Source organism: Salvelinus fontinalis, chromosome 23 (genome assembly GCF_029448725.1).
Source record: "Salvelinus fontinalis isolate EN_2023a chromosome 23, ASM2944872v1, whole genome shotgun sequence".
In the NCBI taxonomy this organism is placed as follows: Eukaryota; Metazoa; Chordata; class Actinopteri; order Salmoniformes; family Salmonidae; genus Salvelinus; species Salvelinus fontinalis.
Window position 1 is genome coordinate 19,142,098 of NC_074687.1, and position 24,659 is coordinate 19,166,756.

Here is a 24,659-nt window from a genome sequence, read left to right on the forward strand (position 1 = left end):
TGTTATGTTTGGAGCAAATCCAACACAACCCATCACTACCACTCTTGATATTTTCAGGCATGGTGGTGGCTGCATCGTGAAATGATTATGCTTGTCATCGGCAAGAACTAGGGAGGATAGAGCTAAGCACAGGAAAAATCCTAGAGAAAAACCTGGTCCCGTCTGCTTTCCACCAGACACTGGGAGACAAATTCACCTTTCAGCAGGACAATAACCGAAAACACAAATATACACACAAATATTACCTGGGTTTTACCTGAGCTCGTTAATGATTATTTTGTAATCAACTAGGTAGCCTAAACAGAGGTTGGCAGTGTTCCTATTTCTTCACATACATACAGCTTGTACCTGAGATATCTGCACTCAACATGTTTATCATAGACTAGGCTTATGGTAGGTTACTCCTAATAACATGTGCTGTGTTTGTGTAGGTGCAGGACAGGTGGTAGCAGCCTAAATGATGGATGGGGAATTGGAGCCCAAGCCTGGGGTAGTGGAGGGGAGCACAACCCCAGCCCCAGAAGAGGAACCCATGGACACAGACACCACTCGCTCCTCAGAGAAAACCACACCCCCCACTGGATCCCAGGCTCCCGTCACCACGGTAACAGAGGAACCCTCCAGGGTTCCGGAGAACAATGATGATGATGTGGTGCTGGTGGAAGAGGCCCCATCTCCCTCAGGGAAACAGCCCCCCACCCCCTCTGCTACTCCTCCTTCCCATGCTGGCACCCCCGCAGACTACACTGAGCCACGCCCCTCAGAAACAGAAACCACGGCAACGGTAAACACGACAACCGTCGCAGCAGCAGCCCCCTTAAAAAAAAACAGTCCACCTGCCACCTCATCAGCACCATCCACAGAGCCCATCGTCATTGACGATGAGGAGGATCCCGGGCACAGAGACTCTTCTTTACTGGCCACAGCCGGAGGCCCCTCCTCTTCGTACAGCGGAGGTATCCTGAGCAGCACGGAGCCGGACTCTGAGATAAAGATTGGCAACGTCACAACGCTGGGGCCCTCTGCCGTCGCCACAGCAGCCGAGTCAGTGGCAGAGCCTGAGAGGGACATGAACCTGATGATCACCAGTGTGACGTCGCTGCAAGGCGGGGTGGGGGTCGGGGGGTCGGGTGTAGTGGAGAAGGGCTTGCAGATTAGCAGCACCTTCAGTCTGAACCCTGAGGCCCGGAGCTCCATCAGCACTACCAGGCCCCCGGCCACTTTCAACCCTGGCAGAGTCAGCAACACCTCCACCACTAGCCAGCCTGTACAGAACGGAGACACAGGAACCCACCAGAGGCCTGGTAGTAAACACAAACTCATATGGTTTTAACACTATTGTGCTGAACCATTCTATGCTGGCTTACAGCTTCTTTTCACATTGCACCTGTTACGTTGTTTCTTCAGGTCTGCTAAACTTTGTTTGTTTGTGTTTATTCTCCACAGATTCGTGGATATCCCAGTCGGCCTCGTTCCCACGGAACCAAAAACAGACGGGGGTGGACTCTCCGTCACCAACCGCCTCTCTGCCCAAACCGCCCGGGCCCTCCCCCTCTGGCTCCCAGAACCCCCCTCGCACTGTCAAGGTGACCTGCGCCAATTGTAAGAAGCCTCTGAAGAAAGGCCAGACGGCCTACCAGCGGAAAGGATCCACTCACCTGTTCTGTTCCACCACCTGCCTCTCTGCCTTTTCACACAAGCCCACCCCCAAGAAGAGCTGCACCATGTGCAAAAAGTAAGAAGAAGTGTCACTGTGTGTGTGTTGATATATCTAATTTTCTACTTTATTTCTAGTGTGTGTTAACGTGTGTCTTCCAGGGACATCACTACAATGAAGGGCACGATAGTGGCACAGGTGGACTCCAGTGAGTCGTTCCAGGAGTTCTGCAGTACAGGCTGTCTGGGAGCCTACGAGAACAAACAGAACCCACCCAAGTCCTCTCTCAAAACCAAGTGCACTGTGTGCGGAAAGCTCACTGAGGTCAGTGCAACACACTACACCAGGGATGGGCAACTTTGATGGGAGCGGGGGCCACAAAAAATCTGCGTACCCACATGTGCGTACCCCCCCACCACATTGCGAGCAAAACATTTTAGCTGCCCCTCTCTTTAGAGTTAATATGATATCTGAGTGAGACTGACTAACAAAATGAATGTGGTCCCCGGCCCGGGAATTTGACCATGATTACTTAGATTAGGGATGGGCAAATTTGATGGGGGCGGGGGCCACAAAAATTCTGAACTCATTATTAGGGGCCGCAGTGGCTCTTAAAAGTTTACATTTACATTTACATTTTAGTCATTTAGCAGACGCTCTTATCCAGAGCGACTTACAGTAGAGTGCATACATTTTATTACATTTACATACTGAGACAAGGATATCCCTACCGGCCAAACCCTCCCTAAACCGGACGACGCTATGCCAATTGTGCGTCGCCCCACGGACCTCCCGGTCGCGGCCGGCTGCGACAGAGCCTGGGCGCGAACCCAGAGACTCTGGTGGCGCAGCTATAGACCACTGCTCCACCCAGTTTCTACCCCCAAGCCATAAGACTCCTGAACAGCTAATCAAATGGCTACCTGGACTATTAGCATTGCCCCCCCCCCCATTTTTACGCTGCTGCTACTCTCTGTTTATTATCCATGCATAGTCACTTTACCTCTACAACTTACCATAATTACCTCAACTAGGGTTTTCGTGCGGTAGCAGGGTTTTCATTAGCCGGTAATAGCTGGCTTTTGGCCGATTTTAAATTTCTTTTTTTTATAATAATAAAGAATGTATGAAAATCCAATAAATTAACTTGGCGCCAGCCAATTGTCTGGGAGAAGAATAAAACATTTAGAAAACATATACTTAATTGTTTGAAATCTGAATGTTATTATATATATTATAAGGTATGTCTTACCTTTCTTCAAAGTAGCATAGCCAAAATCAGACCATATCCGAGGAGGAAATTATTTTATATCAACTTTCTTTCATTGTCCTGTAGCTGAAGGCACAATCCTAGTCATATTAGCAACCAATGCTAGTTGTTGCATATTAGATCTCCCCTCTTTAAAATGTTCTAACGGATTGCATGTGCAGTGCCCTTTTGACACAGTGTGCCAGTGGCCATCGAAGGTGAGCATTTTCCCACTGAGTCGGTTACGATGCCGAACTGCAGTCAGACATCTGTGACATTGTGTTGTGTGACAAAACTGCACATTTTAGAGTGGCCTTTTATTGTCCCCTGTGTAATAAGCTTTATGTTTAATCAGCTTCTTGATATGCCACACCTGTCAGCTGGATGGATTATATTGGCAAAGGATAAATGCTCACTAACAGGGATGTAAACAAATTTGTACACCACATTTTAGAAAAAATAAGCTTTTAAAGCACATGGAACATTTCTGGGATCTTTTATTTCAACTCATGAAACATGGGACCAACACATCAAATCAAAACACATTTTATTTGTCACATGCGCCAAATACAACCTATGCTTACTTACAAGCCCTAAACCAACAATGCAGTAAAAAAAGAAAAGTGCTAAGAAAGTATTGACTAAAATAAACTGAAGTAAAAAAAAAAGATTAAAAAAAAAAAGATAAATAAATAATAATTAAGGAGCAACAAAAAAAATGACAGTAGTGAGGGGGTGCCTGTACAGAGTCAATGTGCACAAGTTAGTTGAGGTAATTATGGTAAGTTGTAGAGGTAAGTGACTATGCATGGATAATAAACAGAGAGTAGCAGCAGCATAAAAATGGGGGGGATAATGCTAATAGTCCAGGTAGCCATTTGATTAGCTGTTCAGGAGTCTTATGGCTTGGGGGTAGAAACTTTTAAGAAACCTTTTGGACCTAGACTTGGCACTCCGGTACCACTTACCGTGCGGTAACAGAGAGAACAATCTATGACTGGGGTGGCTGGAGTCTTTGTCCATTTTTAGGGCCTTCCTCTGACACCGCCTGGGATAGAGGTTCTGGATGGCAGGAAACCTGGCCCCAGTGATGTACTGGGCCGTATGCACTACCCCCTGTAGTGCCTTGCGGTCCGAGGCCGAGCAGTTACCATACCAGGCAGTGATGCAACCAGTCAGGATGCTCTCGATGGTTCAGCTGTAGAACTTTTTGAGGATCTGAGGACCCATGCCAAATCTTTTCAGTCTCCTGAGGGGGAATAGGCATTGTCGTGCCCTCTTCACAACTGTCTTGGTGTGTTTGGACCATGATAGTTTGTTGGTGATGTGGACACCAAGGAACTTAAAGCTCTCAACCTGCTCCACTACAGCCCTGTTGATGAAAATGGGGGCGTGCTTGGTCCTCCTTTTCCTGTAGTCCATGTTGAGTTTATATTTTTGTTCAGTGTATATGTAATTAAAAGTCTCATTAAAGTTTGGCTACATTTTCTGGCAACTCCCTCCTGTTAGCACCGGTCTGGACATTACAAACTGTAGCCAATACACATAGGCTATCACCTAGACTTTGACATGTAGGCAAATTATTTATATACATTTACATTCACTTTTATGTTTTTCTAAACAGAATAGCTTGTGGTTTTCAAATCAATTGAATTGGCTATTTTGGTTAATGGCCTTGGTACCCTAGCAGATGGCTTTGGTGCCCTAGCAGATGGCCTTGGTACCCTAGCAGATGGCCATGGTGCCCTAGCAGATGGCCATGGTGCCCTAGCAGATGGCCATGGTGCCCTAGCAGATGGCCATGGTGCCCTAGCAGATGGCCTTGGTGCCGTAGCAGATGGCCATGGTGCCGTAGCAGATGGCCTTGGTGCCGTAGCAGATGGCCTTGGTGCCCTAGCAGATGGCCATGGTGCCCTAGCAGATGGCCATGGTGACCTAGCAGATGGCCTTGGTGCCCTAGCAGATGGCCTTGGTGCCGTAGCAGATGGCCATGGTGCCCTAGCAGATGGCCTTGGTGCGCTGGCAGATTGGGCACCTCTTGAAGGCCAAATGGCCTTGCCCCTAAAATCACAAAATTCCAGGCCTGCCCCTAAGTGAAATGTTGTTTCTCAACCGATACCCCTACCGTATCTTTAGTGGTTTACAGCACACAGCGCTTCACACTGTTTGACTGGAAGAAAGATGTGTGCTGGCAGCTGAAAATAACTTTTTTGTGATCAATGATTTTTTTTTAAATGTATTCTTGTGTCATTTGGAAAATTCTCCATATGCGTTATGATACTCGTTTTGTCGGTGTACTCGGCACACTCCTAAGAAAAACTACTGATGCACAACCAAATGTTGAAATTGCACCTTGTGTATTCTACTATTCTAACTCTCAACAGTAAGTTGAGACACTGACTGAGTAACTAAAAATAAAAAATACACATTTTTTGACGGGGTGGAAATTGATCCACAGGCCTAAAAAAGGGGGCCCATCAATGTCTTAGATCAAAAGAAGTGGGTAGGGGTCGATTTGGACAGAGTATATTCCACTCACTCTCCCTCCAACATGGCTGCCGACGGCACAGTTTCTCAGCCACTGTGTCTGTCCAAGCCTTGAGCCTGGTGTCCATGGTTACTGCATGGAAAACAGTTGGCATCAAAATGGAGGGTGGTTCCCATCTGACCATGGAACAGTTTATAAACAACCACAACAACATCAGCCACCCACCAGCTAGAATCTCATACCGATCTCACCCATTGCCTGTGTATTCATTCAATATGATTGAATTTTCACACGTTATTATAAATCGTTCTTTCTATTCCTTTTCCTCATATCAGATCCGCCATGAGGTGAGCTTCAAGACGGTCACCCATAAAATATGCAGCGATGCCTGTTTCAACCGTTACCGCATGGCCAACGGGCTCATCGTGAACTGCTGTGAGCAGTGTGGTGAATATCTGCCCAGCCGCGCCACTGCCAACCACTTTCTCATCATCGACGGCAAGCAGAAACGCTTCTGCTGCCAGAACTGTATGCAGGATTACAAGCAGATAACAGTGAGTCAGAACTGTATCAGGGATTACAAACTGGTAACCGCTAGAATGTATCAGGGATTACACGCAGGTAACCGCTAGAATGTATCAGGGATTACAAGCACATAACAGCCAGTCAGAACTGTATCAGGGATTACAAGCACGTAACAGCCAGTCAGAACTGTATCAGGGATTACAAGCAGGTAACAGCCAGTCAGAACTGTATCCGGGATTACAAGCAGGTAACAGCCAGTCAGAAATGTATCAGGGATTACAAGCAGGTAACAGCCAGTCAGAACTGTATCCGGGATTACAAGCAGGTAACAGCCAGTCAGAACTGTATCCGGGATTACAAGCAGGTAACAGCCAGTCAGAAGTGTATCAGGGATTACAAGCAGGTAACAGCCAGTCAGAAGTGTATCAGGGATTACAAACTGGTAACCGCTAGAATGTATCAGGGATTACAAGCACATAACAGCCAGTCAGAAGTGTATCAGGGATTACAAGCAGGTAACAGACAGTCAGAATTGTTTCAGGGATTACAAACTGGTATCCGCTAGAATGTATCAGGGATTACAAGCACATAACAGCCAGTCAGAACTGTATCAGGGATTACAAACAGGTAACAGCCAGTCAGAAGTGTATCAGGGATTACAAGCAGGTAACAGACAGTCAGAATTGTATCAGGGATTACAAACTGGTAACCGCTAGAATGTATCCGGGATTACAAGCAGGTAACAGCCAGTCAGAAGTGTATCAAGGATTACAAGCCGGTAACAGCCAGTCAGAAGTGTATCAGGGATTACAAGCAGGTAACAGCCAGTCAGAACTGTATGCAGGATTACAAACAGGTAACCGCTAGAATGTATCAGGGATTACAAGCAGGTAACAGACAGTCAGAACTGTATCTGGAATTACAAGCGGGTAACAACCAGTCAGAACTGTATGCGGGATTACAAACAGGTAACTGCTAAAATGTATCAGGGATTACAAGCACATAACAGACAGTCAGAAGTGTTTCAGGGATTACAAGCAGGTAACAGCCAGTCAGAACTGTATCAGGGATTACAAGCAGGTAATAGATAGAATATGTCAGGGACTACAAGCACATAACAGAGAGTCAGAACTTTAGAAATGCTGATGATCCAGATACTCAAATAGCCTAAAGATGGCCAGTTTTATTGCTTCTTTTATCAGGACAACAGTTTTCAGCTGTGCTAACATAATTGCAAAAGGGTTTTCTAATGATCAATTAGCCTTTTAAAATGATCAACTTGGATTAGCTAACACAACGTGCCATTGGAACACAGGAGTGATGGTTGCTGATAATGGGCCTCTGTACGCCTATGTAGAGATTCCATAAAAAATCTTCCGTTTCCAGTTACAATAGTCATTTACAACATTAACCATGTCTACACTGTATTTCTGATCAATTTTGCTGTTATTTTAATGGACCAAAAAATTGCTTTTCTTTCAAAAACAAGGACATTTTTAAGTGACCCCAAACTTTTGAACAGTAGTGTATATATATGTTTTATCCATCTACACACAATACCCCATAATGACAAAGTGAAAACATGCTTAATATTTTTTTTGGCAAATGTATTGAAGATGAAATACAGAAATATCTCATTTACATAAGTATTCACACCCCTGAGTCAATACTTTGTAGAAGCACCTTTGGCGGTGATTACAGCTGTGAGTCTTTCTGGGTAAGTCTCTTAAGACCTTTCAAAACCTGGAATGTGCAACATTTGCCCATTATTCTTTTCAAAATTCTTCAAGCTCTGTCAAATTGGTTGTTGATCATTGCTCAACAACCATTTTCAGGTTTTGACATATATTTTAAAGTAGATTTAAGAGTCAACTCTAACTTGGCCACTCAGGAACATTCACTGTCTTCTTGGTAAGCAACTCCAGTGTAGATTTGTCCTTGTGTTTTAGGTTATTGTCCTGCTGAAAGGTGAATTCATCTCCCAGTGTCTGGTGGAAAACAGACTGAACCAGGTTTTCCTCTAGGATTTTGCCTGTGCTGAGCTCCATTCCTTTAATTTTTTATTCTGAAAATCTACCCAGTCCTAAATGATGACAAGCATACCCATAAGATGATGCAGTCCCCACTATGCTTGACAATATGGAGAGTGGTACTCAGTAATGTGTTGTATTGGATTTGCCCCAAACATAACACTTTGTATTCAGGACAAAAAGTGAATTGCTTTGTCACGTTTTTTTGCAGTATTACTTTAGTGCCTTGTTGCAAACAGGATGTATGTTTTGGAATATTTTTTATTCTGTACAGGCTTCCGTCATTCATTCTGTCAATTAGATCACTTTCGTGGCGTAACTACGATGTTGTTGGTCCATCCTCAGTTTTCTCCTATCACAGCCATTGAACTCTGTAACTGTTTTAAAGTCACAATTGGCCTCATGGTGAAATCCCTGAGCGGTTTCCTTCCTATCCAGCAACTAAGTTAGGAAGGACACCTGCCACTTTGTAGTGACTGGGTGTATTGATAAATCATCCAAAGTGTAATGAATAACTTCACCATGCTCAAAGGAATATTCAATATCTTTTTTTTTTGCCCATCTACCAATAGGTGCCCTTTTTTGCAAGACATTGGAAAATCTCCATGGTCTTTGTGGTTGAATCTGTGTTTGAAATTCACTGCTCGACTGAGGGACCTTACAGATAATTCTATGTCAAAAATCATGTTTAACACTATTATTTGCACACAGAGTAAGTCCATGCAATTTATTATGTGGCTTGTTAAGTTAATTATTAATTTGACATTATGGGGTATTGTATATAGGCCAGTGACCACAACATCTCAATTTAATCCATTTAAAATTCAGGCTGGAACACAACAAAATGTGGAAAAATTCAAGGGGTATGAATACTTTCTGAAGGCAATGTATTTGTATTCCCTCATTCCTCTAGCCCCACTCTAAAATGACAATGTGTACTGGCTGTAGTGCCATGGTCAGGTCTAGTGAAGTCACTCACTGCATCGGGGCCAGCGGCACCATGGAACCATACTGCTCCACAGCCTGCATGAACAAGACCAAGATCGCCAGACCCATTACCACTGTCCTCGGTTAGTATTTGTTTATACCTCACCATCAGTGCATCACTGTCCTCAATTTTCACTTTTTTACTTGGAATATAGTTTAACTTGAACCCTGTCTCACACATTTACATGTTAGTCATTTAGCAAGCACTTATCCAGAGTGACTTACAGGAGCAATTAGGGTTAAGTGCTCAAAGGAACATTGACTAATTTTTCACCTAGTCTGCTCAGGGATTTGAACCAGCAACTTTTCAGTTGCTGGCCCAACACTCTTAACCGCTAGGCTACCTGCCACATATTAGTGCACTGCCACTCTCACTCTCCAGTGAGCCCACATCTTACGTCATTCACACTGACTGTTGGTGTGGTTTCTTTGATGTGTGGGATGTGGTAGTTGAAGTTGTATCATTTTCTTCTGTGTACATATGCGTTGGTGTGTGGGTGCAGTACAGAAAGTACAATTATAAAGGTGCTGGTACTTACAGTACCTACATTTGATCATACCGTGTGTAGGAAGGTTATGTGTCAAGGGGTGTTTTTGTTCCTTTGCAGACTCGGAGCCCGCATGCCACTTCTGTAAGAAGACATCGTTACCTCAGTACCAGGCCACGCTGCTTGAGGGGAATGTCCTAAACTTCTGCAGCTCAACGTGTGTTACCAAGTTTCAGGTGTGTACTGACTCCTTTCTTTCTTTAAAAAAATATCACCTTGTTAACCAGGACAAAACATTTGAATAAGAATTATTAAAGCCTACTGACAGTTAGGTTTCACGTTAGAAAGAACATGTCTAGCCTCCCGGGTGGCGCATTGGTGCGGATGGCTTCCGGGTTAAGCAGGCATTGTGTCAAGAAGCAGTACAGCTTGGCGGGGTCGTGTTTCGGGATGCACGGCTCACGAACCTCGCCTCTCCCAAGTCCGTACGGGAGTGCAGCAATGAGACAAGACTACCAATTGGATACCACGAAATTGGGGAGAAAAAGGAGTAAAAATGTTTTTAAAATTAGAAAGAACATGTCTAGTGCAGTGCAACTAAACAATTAAAAAGTCCCTCACTTTCTGGTTACCTTATCTAGTTTCCTGCAGCTCAAGGAAATGTTTCTTTCTCTCTCTTCAGAATGCAAACATTCAAACAGTAACCAATGGACAGGCTCCCCTGTCTACAACGAACCACAACATCCAGCTCAAATGTAATTACTGTCGAGGAGCATTCAGCCTGAAGCCTGAAACCCTGGAGTGGGAGGTACATTCACTTTGTGGTCATGAACTTGGTTTATATAACACAATTATATTATATTTTTAGTTTGAGGTTTTTTTTTCTTCAGAAAATTGATCATTAAAGTTAATTGTACACCTTTTCTGTCGAAGTCTGTGAGTGTACATGCTCAACCTCTCCCTCTGTGTCCAGGATATATATCAAGTGGTCAAGCCTCAACTAAATATGCAGGAGCATTCAACATTGTGTGGGTATGTATTTTCCCCCCAGGATAAAGTGTACCAGTTCTGCAGTAAGATATGTTGTGAGGACTACAAGAAGCTGCACTGCATCGTCACCTTCTGCGAGTACTGCCAGGAGGAGAAGACGCTCCACGAGACGGTCAAGTTTTCTGGGGTCAAGAGGCCCTTCTGCAGCGAAGGTCTGACAATGCCCTCACTCCCCAAATCTGTGTCCTTGTCAGCTAGTCTGTTTTGATTGGGAGAGTGAGAGAACCCAGAGTGAATAATTGTAACGGCTGTTGGAAGGAGAGGACCAAGGTGCAGGCTGGTACGTGTCCATATTTAGTAAATGAACACTGAAATAACAAAGAATAACGATCGAAACAGTTCTGGCTGGTGTAGACACACAACAGGAAACAACAACCCACAAAACACAGGTGGGATGAGGCTACCTAAGTATGGTTCTCAATCAGAGACAACGATAGACAGCTGCCTCTGAGAACCACACTCGGCCAAACACGTAGAAATATAAAACATAGAACAAAACATAAAATGCCCACCCCAACTCACTTCCTGACCAAACCAAAAATAGAGACATAACAAAGGAACTAAGGTCAGGGCGTGACAATAATACTTGTCCTCATCCCATATTTCTACATGTCCCTGACATGTTCTGCCACTAGCCTGGGCACTTTAGCCTAGTGCTGGGTGATATAGCGAAGGAATTCGGTTCATTCTCATTTATGTTTTTTTTGCGTGATGTTCCAAATGCCTATATCGCAAGAATCAAGTTTTGTTGTATTTTTCGTTTTATGTCCGCTTGTTCTCATTTTGTCTCTTTGGTCTTGTCTCCTTCTCTCCTTTTGTGCTGCACGCACCTTCCCATTTACACCAGAGATCTGTATATAATGATGAGATGCTCATGCTTCTGTCCTAACAATGGCAGTCATTGTCCCAAAGGCGGGAAGGCAAGCGACAAGATTAGGTCCAAAATAAGACCATAGAAACTCATTGGGCTTATTTTAAAAAGATTTTAGCGAGAGTGAAACATCTCGCTTTGCCTCTTTCTTTAGTTTACACAAACACACCAAGCCCCTCCCCCTGCTTCTCACAACAACAAAGATGAGAGATCACTTCTTCCTCTCTGGCAAGTGGTTTCAACTCGCTATTTGTATTTGAGGTTTTGGTCCAACAGAATGGGTCATATGGAGACTGAAACACATTGAGACATTATTTTACTGTAATAGAGGAGAAGTTAACCTTTCTAATGATTCAGATTGAGCGCAGAGCAGACAGTACTAAAACGAGAGTATCAATGAATAATGATTCAGATTGAGCGCAGAGCAGACACTACTAAAACGAGAGTATCAATGAACAATGATTCAGATTGAGCGCAGAGCAGACACTACTAAAACGAGAGTATCAATGAACATTGATTCAGATTGAGCGCAGAGCAGACACTACTAAAACGAGAGTATCAATGAACATTGATTCAGATTGAGCGCAGAGCAGACACTACTAAAACGAGAGTATCAATGAACATTGATTCAGATTGAGCGCAGAGCAGACACTACTAAAACGAGAGTATCAATGAACAATGATTCAGATTGAGCGCAGAGCAGACACTACTAAAACGAGAGTATCAATGAACAATGATTCAGATTGAGCGCAGAGCAGACACTACTAAAACGAGAGTATCAATGAACATTGATTCAGATTGAGCGCAGAGCAGACACTACTAAAACGAGAGTATCAATGAACATTGACTCTGGAAAAGGAATGCTAAGGTTGTCGCGCGTGGCATTGTGGTACCAAGTACTGCTAGCAGCATTTTAGCCGAAGTCTGTTATACTAGCTGTCTAGTCTGTGTTTTACAAATGTGCAATAAGCATAAAACACAATCATATAAAGAATTGTCACTCATTCTCATTCTGAGAAATAAGGCAGGCCACTAGATTTCAACATCTGAACAAAGTGGACATGCTTACAGTTGAAGATGAACAGAAGGGTGTGTTCATAACCATTCAAGCTAGCTAGCAAATAGATCCAAGTTGGCTAAACTTGAAATATAAAGATTAGATGGCTACTCACTAGCATGCAGGCTTGTGCTTGAGAGATTGTTTGAGATCTGGGTTAATTTTCTATAGTTTAATGCCTGCCAGAAGTGAATGTGCATTATGGGTTAAATTTGTAATAAAAATTGCATTTTAATGGACAGACTTGAAAGCCAAATCAGTGATTATTGCAAAAAAGCAGGTTGATCTATTTTGATAAAATAATTACATTATTAGTAAAAATCTGTCGTTCTGCCCCTGAACAAGGCAGTTAACCCACTGTTCCTAGGCCGTCATTGAAAAGAAGAATTTGTTCTTAACTGACTTGCCTAGTTAAATAAAGGTTCAATAAAAAATGAGTGGGTCTTATGGTTGTGGAAGACTTATATTCAGCCTAGATATAACTTCACATTTACATTTACGTCATTTAGCAGACGCTCTTATCCAGAGCGACTTACAAATTGGTGCATTCACCTTATGATATCCAGGTATATTCGATATATTCACAAGACCTGAATTCATTAGATTATTGCTGACTGTTTTTAATGCAGTGGATTTGACCTTTACTTGTACAACAAAGCTTATTTAGAGAAGAAAAAAAAATGTGTGTATATATCGTGAATTGCCCAGAAGTTTGGGGGGGTGGGGGAATATATTTTCAGGCCGTATTGCCCAGCCCTACTTTACCCAGACAACACATGAGTTGAGCTACAGTATGTTTATCACTTGAGCATTGACATTGTATAACCTCTAAACGTTGTTTTCCCTATTTCCCCTCAGGTTGTAAGCTGCTGTTCAAGCAGGACTTTGCCAAGCGGCTGGGTCTGAAGTGTGTCACCTGTAACTACTGCACTCAGCTGTGTAAGAGAGGAGTGACCAGGCAGTTGGCTGGGGTGTCCAGGGACTTCTGCAGTGAAACCTGCGCCAAGAAGTTCCACGAGTGGTACTACAAGGTCAGAGCGCGTACCTAAATCAGTTTCACAATGAAAAATCATATTTCTCAAAATTGTGCGTCCAGGAGGGGATTTGTGTGTTTCCTGTTATGTCCACCAGGCGGCGCGCTGTGACTGCTGTAAGGTGCAAGGGAACCTGACTGAGTCGGTGCAGTGGAGAGCAGAGATGAAGCACTTCTGTGACCAGCAGTGTCTCCTCCGCTTTTACTGCCAGCAGAACGAACCCAACCTGGCAACGCAGAAGGGCCCAGAGAACACCAGACTTGGTACTAATTTGTGTGCATTTAGACTTTTTTAAAACAAGTGCATCTGTGCGGTTGACTTACTGAACCATGTTTTCTATTGACAGGATTTGGAATACAAACTGAGGCAACCAACATTGCGGTGAGAAAAAAGTACTTAATGTTACAACCCTATAATCGTTACAGCACAGCTGACTGTAAAGTAAAGAATATTATTCTCCTTCTTTAACAAGTATCATCTGTTATCCTTGTATCATCTGTTATCTACTAGATGTTGAGTCAGCCGTACACCGGTGGAGGGATCCTAAAGGATGTGAAGAATAAAGCTGTACTCTGCAAGCCTCTCACTATGACCAAGGCCACCTACTGCAAACCACACATGCAGAGCAAGCTCCTACAGACAGGTCGACACCTCAATATTACTGTTTGGGAAATTGAAGGTCAAACTGTGCGACACATTATGTCTCTCACGAAGTAGTATGTCCTTGGTTTGACCTTTTGATCTGTGTGTCTGTCTCCAGATGAGGATGACTGGGTGAAGAGGGAGTACATTCCCGTGCCCATCCCTGTACCTGTGTTCATCCCAGTCCCCATGAACCTCTACGCCCAGATCACACCCATTCCCATCACACTACCCGTCCCGGTAAGAAACACCCTGGGCTCCATGGAACCAATGGAATAGTCCCAAAAGTACAAATCCAGAATAATTTTATGCAGAAGTGTGTCCGATGATTAGAACTCTATTGCTGTTTACATCTTGAAACTCTGTGATTTGGTATTTTGTAAATATGAGGACAACCATGGATAAGGTGGAGTGGATATTTATTCTCGAATGAGTCTTTCAAGTATTTAACACATAAACAGTCCCTAACCAGCCAGTGGTCCCTGTCTCTCCCTCCTACCCCAGGTTCCAGTGCCAGTGTTCCTACCCACCACACTGCAGGGCACAGAGCAGATTGTCCAGACCATCAACAAGCTGAATGCCAAAGTCCCCACTGACCCCCATGAGGCGGACCTCTCCATGGCTGAGATGATTGCAGAGGACCAGAAGCCAGGTACACACACAGAAAGAAAGAAAGCCGGGTACCGACTTAATATATTCCATTTAGCAAACTCTGCGACTTAGAATCATGCGTGACCACATTTTGCTTATGGGTGGTCCCAGGAATCGAATCAACTACCCTGGCGTTACAAGCACCATGCTCTACCAACTGAGCTACAAAGGACTTCACATCTACAGTTCCAAAAGTGCAAACTCAAAATTAAATCAAGCGTGACTCAAATACTTTTAAGCGTGTCCAATGATTAGAACTCTATTGCTGTTCACATCCTGAAACTCTGTGATTGGTATTTTGTTATATGAGGACATGAAACAAACCATGGCGCTTCTTTATCCATGGCTACCGGTAGGCATCTTTGTCTAGCTGAATGGGATGTACCTCTCTGCCTCATCACTGCAAGCAGCCACAGATGAAATGTTGATTGTTGTGTTGTGTGACTGTTTCAGATGTGAAGGTGAAGAGGGAGCAAGGAGAGGGGGGGGGCAGGTCCAGCAGCAGCAGCTCCAGTAACAGCAGCTCTGAATCGGAGGCTGAGGAGGAGAAGTATGAACCAGATCTGGACCTGGAGAACGACTTTCCTCAAGGTACGACTACTGAGCAACATTTGACCACCCTGACACTGTGAGACACTTCTAGTCCTGTCCTCTATTGTCGAAAAGGATATTATTTGACTGCTCTCTGTCTCTCAGTACAGTGGAAAGGTGCTAAACAATATCACCAGGTGACATGGGTGTGTTTTTTTATATTATGGCATATCGGACAAAGGGATTTATTTAGGTGTATTTCTAATCAGAAGGGTATTCAGAAGGCCAGGTGTAGAATTACATTAAAATACCTAGATAATACAGGAATACAATAATAATACAATAAAGAACCGAGCTAATACAGGAATACAATAATACAATAAAGAACCTTGCTAATACAGAAATACAATAATACAATAAAGAACCTCGCTAATACAATAATAATACAATAAAGAACCTCGCTAATACAATAATAATACAATAAAGAACCTTGCTAATACAATAATAATACAATAAAGAACCTTGCTAATACAATAATAATACAATAAAGAACCTAGCTAATACAGGAATACAATAATAATACATTAAATAATCTAGCTAATACAATACAAGAATACAATTATAATAATACATTAAATAATCTAGCTAATACAATACAAGAATACAATTATAATACAATAGAGAACCTAGCTAATACAGGAATACAATAAAGAACGTAGCTAACACAGGAAAACAATTATAATACAATAGAGAACCTAGTTAATACAGGAATACAATAATAATACAATAAATAATCTAGCTAGTACAGGAGTACAATAATAATACATTAAAGAACCTAGCTAATACAGGAATACAATTACAAACCTAGCTAATACAGGAATACAATAAAGAACCTAGCTAATACAGGGATACAATAAAGAACCTAGCTAGTACAGGAATACAATAATAATACAATAAATAATCTAGCTAGTACAGGAGTACAATAATAATACATTAAAGAACCTAGCTAATACAGGAATACAATTACAAACCTAGCTAATACAGGAATACAATAAAGAACCTAGCTAATACAGGGATACAATAAAGAACCTAGCTAGTACAGGAATACAATAATAATACAATAAAGAACCTAGCTAATACAGGAATACAATAATAATACAATAGATAATTAGCTAATACAGGAGTACAATAATAATACATTAAAGAACCTAGCTAATACAGGAATAAAATAACGAACCTAGCTAATACAGGAATACAATAAAGAACCTAGCTAATACAGGAATACAATAATAATACAATAAAGTACCTAGCTAATACAGGAATACAACAGGAATACAATAAAGAACCTAGCTGATACAGGAATACAATAGAGCACCTAGCTAATACAGGAATACAATAATAATACAATAGAGAAGCTAGCTAATACAGGAATACAATAGAGAACCTAGCTAATACAATAATACAATAAAAGACCTAGCTAATACAGGAATACAATAATAATACAATAAAGAACTTAGCTAATACAGGAATAATACAATAAAAATCATACGTAATATAGGAATACAATAATCATACAACTAAGAACCTGGCCAACTGAGCCCGTGACCAGCAGCTCTGGACTACGTGTTCATTAGAGAGAAGGTAGTTATGTAACAACAGCTGTTTGATGATTCAATTCACCCCAACCCCTACTTGTAAAGGCAGTTGCTAATTCACTCATTCACCTCCCTCTCCATCTGTCTGGCTTGCTTTGGCACAGCACAGTTCGGTCCAGATTGGTTCAGCTCAGCCCGGCTCACTTTAGCTCTGCCTACCTCTGTCGAACTCCAGTCTGGTGGGGTTTGAATTGGCTCATCCCTTACCTGTGTCCGTTTGTCCTGTCTGTCTGTCCTGTTTTAACCCCAGACCCTTTTCCTACGCTCGAGAGCCTGGACGTGGATATGGGGTTCACCCTGCCCCCTCTCCTGGCTGAGGAGAAGGAGGAGGTACCCAGAGCCAGGAGACAGGTACACTACTCTACCCACCCTGACCCCTTTCATCTACCTAACATTTCATTTAGCTCCAGTTGGAAGCAGAAGTGTGTCCAACGATTAGAACTCTAGTGCTGTTCACAACCTGCCCAGGGACTGCAGTTGAAAATGAGCCGGCTGGCTAAAACCAGCACTTTTACTGAAATGTTGATTCATGTCCACTGTCCCTGTAAAAATAAACTCTGTGATTGTTATTTTTCGTATGAGAACATGGAATAATAAACCATGAATGATGTTCTTATGAAGATGAACATATAGAATGGTGGAGTGGATAAGATCTCCCACACAAAAGGCTTCAACCGAGACATTACAAGTCTCATTCATAGGGCTGTGTGTTTGTTTCAGGGACATAAGAGGCGAGCTGTAGAGGGAGACCCCTCTCCCCCTATGACAGAGAGGCGCTCGCTACCCCTGAGGTCTCACTACGGGGTCAACGCCTGGAAACGGTGGGCGCTGTCCTCGGCTGACCAATCAGGTGACGCTAAAGGGAAAGACCGCCTCAAGCAGGGTGAGTAAGCGCCGCCATAGAAACTATTATCGTACAGCACTTGGAACCACTGGACATTCTGTATGAAAGGTGCTATATAATTAAATTGGTAAGAGATTATAATTATTTGTCCTCAGAATCTCCACTGGCCCGGTCGAAGAGTAACCTGCTCTCTCTGAAAGCGTCAGAGCTCAGCCTGGCCCTGTCCCGATTCGTCCGTGAGGTTCGGCGGCCCAACGGAGAGCGCTACGCCCCCGACAGCATCCTCTACCTCTGCCTGGGAATCCAGCAGGTCAGTCACCTCCCTGTTTAGTTTCCCCTCCTCGGTCACCTTCTGTAGCCTGGTTCCATTTCAGTTTTCAGCCCTTTGCTCCTCCCCCATCAGACAGTGTTCACAGATCTGACAAGACTTGTATAGGTGAAAGCAATATGGTGATGGAGCTTCTGTTGTAAGGCTACTATACTACTATACAAATCTATGAACATTGACTGAATAGTTGCAAGGGATCAGAATGGCTCCAGGCCCCCCTATATCTCTCTCTCTCTGCAGTCATGAAAGAAGAGGGCTGTTATAGCCACAGGCAGCGCTAGGTGTTTGTAACGAGATGCAGGGTTGGGACTGGGAGTCAGTCAGACTGGCTGAGGATGTCATAGTTTCATAGGGCTGCAGTTATGATTGATGGAAGAGGCCTTGATTCTGAATTATACATTTACAGTGTAACCATGGCGATGTGGCATGCGGGTTCTCATTCTCATTAGACAAGCGTTGCTTTATTTGGAAGAGACCCCTCTATTTCTCACCACTCTCCTTTCATATTTTTTAAGACGTGTCCAAAGATTAGAACTTTTGCTGTTCACATCCTGAAACATGGTGTTGACTATTTATAATATGAGGACAACATCTATATTCTTCACAATCTCATAACCAGGTCTAAGTTTAGCTTTCCACAAGATTTTCCCCTAGTCCAGTTATTCTCTGTTTGTCTGTAGCATCTGCAGGCCAAAGGCAGGAAAGATGAACTGTTCAGTGACCCGTGTTTCGAGCCGTTTGGAGAGGAGCTCAACAAGGTCCTCAAAGACTGGCAGCCCAGCGTGATGCCAGATGGTAAATAAATACACTTACACTTTATCACTGCTCAATTCACATCTATCAACTGAATTATCTTCAGCACACACTCCATCTATGCTCTTTACGGTAAGGTTTTAGACCTGGAAGTGTTTGTTTTTAACGGCAACTCCGTAGAAGACCTACCCGCAGTGTCCAATGATTAGAACTATTTTTGCTGTTCACATTCTGAAACAATATTGATTGCACTATATTTATGATATGAGGACACTGTAGACATGATCAGTCTAAAACCACATTAATTTGTAACAGCTTTTGTGTGGATCAGTGTTTGTGTTAATGTTATGTCCAGGGGGACTGTATTATGATCAGTGTTGTTAACAGCTATCTGTCTGTCTGTGCCCCCAGGTGCTCGGTGGGGCTGTGTGGAGGAGCAGTGCCTGTGGAGCTGTAAGCTGCTGGGGGAGCAGAGTCCTGCGGCATTGCTGCGCTCCCTGGTCTATCTCAACACCAAGTACTTTGGCCTGCGCACCGTGGAGCAGCACCTGTGCCTCTCCTTTAGTAACGTCTACGGGCCAGACCACACAGACCCAGCCACACAGGAAACCACTGTCTGCATCCGAGTCCCCTCCATCTCCTCACAGGACCACCCCTGTGAGTCTGACCACTAAGACACACTTACACACACACCACACAAAACACACACACTGTTGTGGTCAAGTGCATCATTTTATCAGTATTTCTTTAGATGTGCCTATTTTTGTGCCAGGGCTCCTGTCATGTTGTTAATCCTCCCTGTCTGTTTGTGTCTGTGAGTAGTACAAACAGGGTCCAGGAAGAGGAAACGTAAAGAGGACAGTGACCCGGCCTATGAGCCAGATGACGGCTCAGGAAGCTCCAGCCACTGTCCAGTCAAGAAGCACGAGGGTAGACTCTACGAGCTCTACCGTTCCAAGTGGTGTGTCCCTTTTCTCTTCTATGACCTCGACTTTCTCAAGTGGTCAATTTACCTTACTACATTGTGATCATTTATGTGTTGATTGTCAGGGACCACTGCACAGCAAATATGCAGGTTCGTGTTTTTCATCATGAATCATTCGTTATGAATCTTGTTCTGGAGGCAGGTCTGCAGAGTGGTCACTAACTGGTACAGCCACAAAGTCATAAAATCTGAATTTAAACCTAACCTTAACCACACTGCTAATCCTAACCTTAATTTATTATGGCTGCATCCCGCTACCGGGATCAATATGACAACAGCCAGTGAACGTGCCAAATACAAACAGCAGAAATCTCATACTTAAAATTCCTCAAACATACATGTGTTTTATATCATTTTAAAGGTCATCTTGTTGTTAATCCCACCAAAGTGTCCGATTTCAAATATGCTTTCAGCGAAAACACTACAAGCGATTATGTTAGGTTACCACAAAACCACAATAAGCACAGCCATTTTTCCAGCGAAAGATAGCAGTCAGAAAAAGCAGAAATAGAGATAAAATGAATCACTAACCTTTGATTATCTTCATCAGATGACACTCATAGGACTTAATGTTACACAATACATGCATGTTTTGTTTGATAAAGTTCATATTTATAACAAAAAAGTTTACATTGGCGCGTTACATTCACTAGTTCCAAAACATCAAGTAATTTTGCATAGCCACATCGTTTCAACAGAAATACTCATCATAAATGTAGATGATAATACAAGTTAAACACATGGAATTATAGATATACCTCTCCTTAATGCAACCGCTGTGTCAGATTTCAAAAACACTTTTTGGAAAAAGCAAATCATGCAATAATCTGAGACAGAGTTTAGAACAATAGCCAAATTAGCCGCCATGTTGGGGTCAACAGAAACCAGAAAATACATGATAAATGTTTCCTTACCTTTGATGAGCTTCATCAGAATGCAGTCCTAGGAATCCCAGGTCCACAATAAATGCTTGATTTGTTCGATAATGTCCGTTATTTATGTCCAATTAGCTACTTTGGTTAGCGCCTTCGGTAAACAATTCCAAAGTCACAAAGCGCCTCCACTATAACGTGATGAAATGTCCAAAAGTTCCGTAACAGTCAGTAGAAACATGTCAAACGATGTACTGAATCAATCTTTAGAATGTTGTTAACATACGTCTTGAATAACGTTCCAACCGGAGAATTAGATTGACTTCAGAAGAGCGGTGGAACGGAGGTCCTCCTCATGTGAAGGCGCATGGTGAAAGCATGCTCAGCTCGTGGCAGTGATTACTCATTCCTGTCTCCTTCGGCTCCCTTTCACATTAGAGTCATCAGGCAAAGTTCTATTGACTGTTGACATCTAGTGGAAACCGTAGGAAGTGAAAGCTCATCCATATCTCGCTGTAATTGAGAGCTTGGTTGTAATTGCATGAGAGCTTGGCTGTAATTGAGAGCTTGGTTGAAAATCTGCCACCTCAGAAAAAATTCAAACAGGAAGTGGAACTTCTCAGGTTTTTGCCTGCCATATGAGTTATGTTATACTCACAGACATAATTCAAACAGTTTTAGAAACTTCAGAGTGTTTTCTATCCAATACGAATAATAATATGCATATATTAGCAACTGGGACTGAGGAGCAGGCAGTTTACTATGGGCACCTCTGTGCACCTTTCATCCAAGCTACTCAATACTGCCCCTGCAGCCATAAGAAGTTAAATTAACTTAGATTTAAATTAAGACCAAAAAGCACATTTTTGTTTATATGAATTTTGACTTTGCAGCTGGTCCATCTAGCGGAAATCGCTCAGTTCTGCCTCCAGGACAAGATTCATTCCAATCAACGTCAACCTGCAACAAATGTATTGGCCCAAATGTAGCTCCGGAGCTATAATTTCATTTGTGGTTAATGTGGTCATTCCTCTCTCTGCAGCCCGGGGTTGTTGAGGCAGCGTATGGATGTGTTCTATGTGCAGCCAGAGGCATCGGGCTGCAGCAGTGACAGTGACAGCTCCCTGTGGTTCTCCTCTACTCCTCTGGAACGCAGTGTCCTGGAGAGCATCCTCACCCCTCTCCTCCTGGTCAAAGACATCTACAGAGAACGCCATCTAGAAGAGGAGAAGGAGGGAGGTGTGGAATAGAGTCCACTCTTCCTCTCCATCTCAGAGAAGAGGAGGATTAGGGTCCTCTTTTCTTCCATCCAGTCCCATCCTCAACAACATTACAACTGGGTTGCTGCATTCTCTATCTTTTACACCATTACTCCACCATTACTCACCGATCTCAGGCCAGCTGTGAGCGTACAGTGGATGTCAGGTGAGAAGGAACTACACATCGTAGAAATAGAATGTATAGAACGGGCATACCCATTTAAGTCAATAATGGCTTAATGGGTGAGCTGGTGGTGTTTACCAGTCAAATTGTTAGGGTTAGAGGTTCCAAGCCTGTTCTATTCATTCTATTTCTATGCTGCACATGCCCAGAGCTGATCGGAGGAAAGCATTTCCCTGAACGGCCAAGGAAGGGGACTCAGTCTGCAAGTAGCTAGGGGTGATATTGGGAGTGTGTTGTATGAAAAGCAAATTCCCCATGAACTGCTGCTCTTCCTTCCGTAGGGGAAGTCCGTTCACGTGATGTAGCATTACTTACTAAGCCCAGATTGGGCTGCTATGCTGTGTAAATATTTCTGAAAGTTAAGTAGGGGATGGGAAGAGACAGACATCCACCAGAATCCATCCCACTGAATCCTCCTCAGCTTTGACCCCCAGAAGCCTTTTAAAGATAAGACATTTATTTATTGCGGTTGATTGATTGGTCTTGGTTCTATTGTATGTTTGTTCTTTGTACGCCGGGATGGGATGCGTGTTCCATTGTGATGCGTGTGCCATTTTTCTCTCCTCCGTTAAGAGCATTAATTAGTTGATTAATTAAACCTGCTGCAGCCTGGAGCTCTCCTGTGTCTCTGTCTTTCCCGTTTCTTTGTTCTGAGGGTGGAGGTAGGGGTGGCTGCAGGGTTATTGTCTGGTGCTTCAGAAGACCTGCAGGGTTTTGTCTAGAGGGGAGACAGCTTTTATCAAAATTGACTTTTCGTAGCATGTTAGGAGAATTAGGTTAAGGTTTTGAAAATGGTTAGGGTTAGCAAATTTGACAAAAGCTGTATCCCATCTACATGACCAAGTTGCCGGTACAAGTATGAAGGAGATGGTATACTGCCTAAAGACTACATATTTTGTCTGTTTTAATCCCTGTGCATTTTGTTTTGTCTCATTGAAGCTATTTGATGTTGATTATTTAGTTGTAAACGTAGCACTTGATAATGGGTGTTGTATTACTCCCAGCTGATGAGTTATATTCTGTTAACATGGCAACTGAAACTGTTTGTGTTGTAACTAGGGTGGACAGATCTCTTTCAGGATTAGCACATTATAAACATGCCTGGTGACGTTTTCCAAATTCACTCCATCTCCAGGCATCCAAATTACACTAGAAAGCTCTGCATCTCCTGAACTTATTTATGTTTTTTTTTTATTGTTACCCTTTTAAATTTTATTTGTATTATTTTCTATCAATAAATGACATGCAAATACCTCGTTTTTACGTTGACTTCTGAATCGGATTTTCTTTGAATGGCACCTACCTTGCCTTCCATGTACTGTCTGTGGACTACGCTTCAAGGCTGGAGGATGTCTGGATGGAGCCTATCAAGGAAAGGAGTCACAATTGGTTCTCTGACTAGCCGGCTGGCTCCAAAGCCTAATGTGAATGTGCCTGTGTGTACTGAAAGTGTGTGTAACTTCTTGCCAGGTTAATTCAGTGTGTGGGCTGATCTGCCAAATTGATAAAAATAAATAATTTAATTTCTTAGATGTTTTACATTGCTTATATATCTCTTACGTGCACAGTTGTGAAGCTGTGTGATGTGTCCATGTGAGTGAGACCTCGCTGGCTCTGTCTGTGGCGTAACACAGGGGCCCTCGCCTGTAGTGGGGGCAACCCGTTTCCTGGGTACCAAGGTGACAGGCAAACACGGGCTACTGACGAAGGCCTATATCTGTTAGGTGGCAGACAGAAGTCATAAAGGGGTGTTGCATGTCGACAACTCTGGGGGTGCATCTCAATAGTCTAAAAACAACACCTGAGGAGCCAGTTAGTGGAAGCCATGTTAGACTATTGAGACTCGCCCAGGAGAAGAGGCTGGGGGATCACATGACAGGAAACGATGATGTAAAGTTATGAAAAGTTTCAAGTTCAGTAAGGACTTTCCATGAAAAGCTTGGTTTTCCATTCCTATTTTCTCTCACTGGATTGAAATGTTAATGTCTTGCCACACAGTATCATCATGAGGATGACATTCTGGTAAATTATCCATTGTTGGATGTAAAGTGATTGGGGTCGACTCAGGAAGTGAATTTAAATTCAACTCAAAATTGTCCATTGATTTCTGAAACATGTTATTCTTATTCCTGTTCAGTGTTCATATTGTTTTGAAAAGTATTCTGAACAATGGTATTGAATATATGTTACCAATGGGGGGCGCTATTGCCATGCACACATGCGCTCATGGCAATAGCGCCCCCCATTCATAGAGGCCCGTACGGTGCATAAACTCTTGATTTATTAACATCACAGCAAAGAACTGCGTTAAAATAATACCCATCATTCCACACCTGAGCGCTGCTATGCTGAGCCCCACGACAGTGTGTCTGAAAGATGCTGCAGTGTTTCCCCTGTGTGTGTGACTTTAAAAGTGTATAGGCCTCAAAGAGTGTAGGCCTCAACATTATCAGTGTAAAATGTATCTAGATATATTTTAAAAGGTCAAGCATAAAACTTAAGGTGTTTAAAAAAGACAG

At 43.0% G+C, this 24,659-nt stretch overlaps 1 protein-coding gene across 3 annotated transcripts in view; it reads left to right on the forward strand.

The window, feature by feature from the left end:
• The window catches only part of LOC129820969 (zinc finger MYM-type protein 2-like), a 36,192-nt gene extending 12,522 nt beyond the window's left edge, over nt 1-23,670 (forward strand). For 2 of the 3 annotated variants that reach the window (XM_055878142.1, XM_055878143.1), the window contains exons 2-23: nt 432-1,304; nt 1,447-1,735; nt 1,819-1,981; nt 5,730-5,948; nt 8,863-9,019; nt 9,545-9,660; nt 10,107-10,232; nt 10,398-10,626; nt 13,261-13,433; nt 13,534-13,699; nt 13,783-13,817; nt 13,947-14,079; nt 14,197-14,318; nt 14,583-14,730; nt 15,183-15,320; nt 17,166-17,266; nt 17,636-17,798; nt 17,915-18,069; nt 18,768-18,882; nt 19,252-19,497; nt 19,663-19,801; nt 21,740-23,670. In XM_055878142.1, coding sequence (XP_055734117.1) covers nt 458-1,304; nt 1,447-1,735; nt 1,819-1,981; nt 5,730-5,948; nt 8,863-9,019; nt 9,545-9,660; nt 10,107-10,232; nt 10,398-10,626; nt 13,261-13,433; nt 13,534-13,699; nt 13,783-13,817; nt 13,947-14,079; nt 14,197-14,318; nt 14,583-14,730; nt 15,183-15,320; nt 17,166-17,266; nt 17,636-17,798; nt 17,915-18,069; nt 18,768-18,882; nt 19,252-19,497; nt 19,663-19,801; nt 21,740-21,947 — 4,188 coding nt within the window. In that variant the 5' untranslated portion in view covers nt 432-457 and the 3' untranslated portion in view covers nt 21,948-23,670. The remainder of the gene's footprint in view (nt 1-431; nt 1,305-1,446; nt 1,736-1,818; nt 1,982-5,729; nt 5,949-8,862; nt 9,020-9,544; nt 9,661-10,106; nt 10,233-10,397; nt 10,627-13,260; nt 13,434-13,533; nt 13,700-13,782; nt 13,818-13,946; nt 14,080-14,196; nt 14,319-14,582; nt 14,731-15,182; nt 15,321-17,165; nt 17,267-17,635; nt 17,799-17,914; nt 18,070-18,767; nt 18,883-19,251; nt 19,498-19,662; nt 19,802-21,739) is intronic. The other variant, XM_055878144.1, reaches the window with a different exon arrangement.
• The last annotated feature ends 989 nt before the right edge of the window (nt 23,671-24,659 follow it).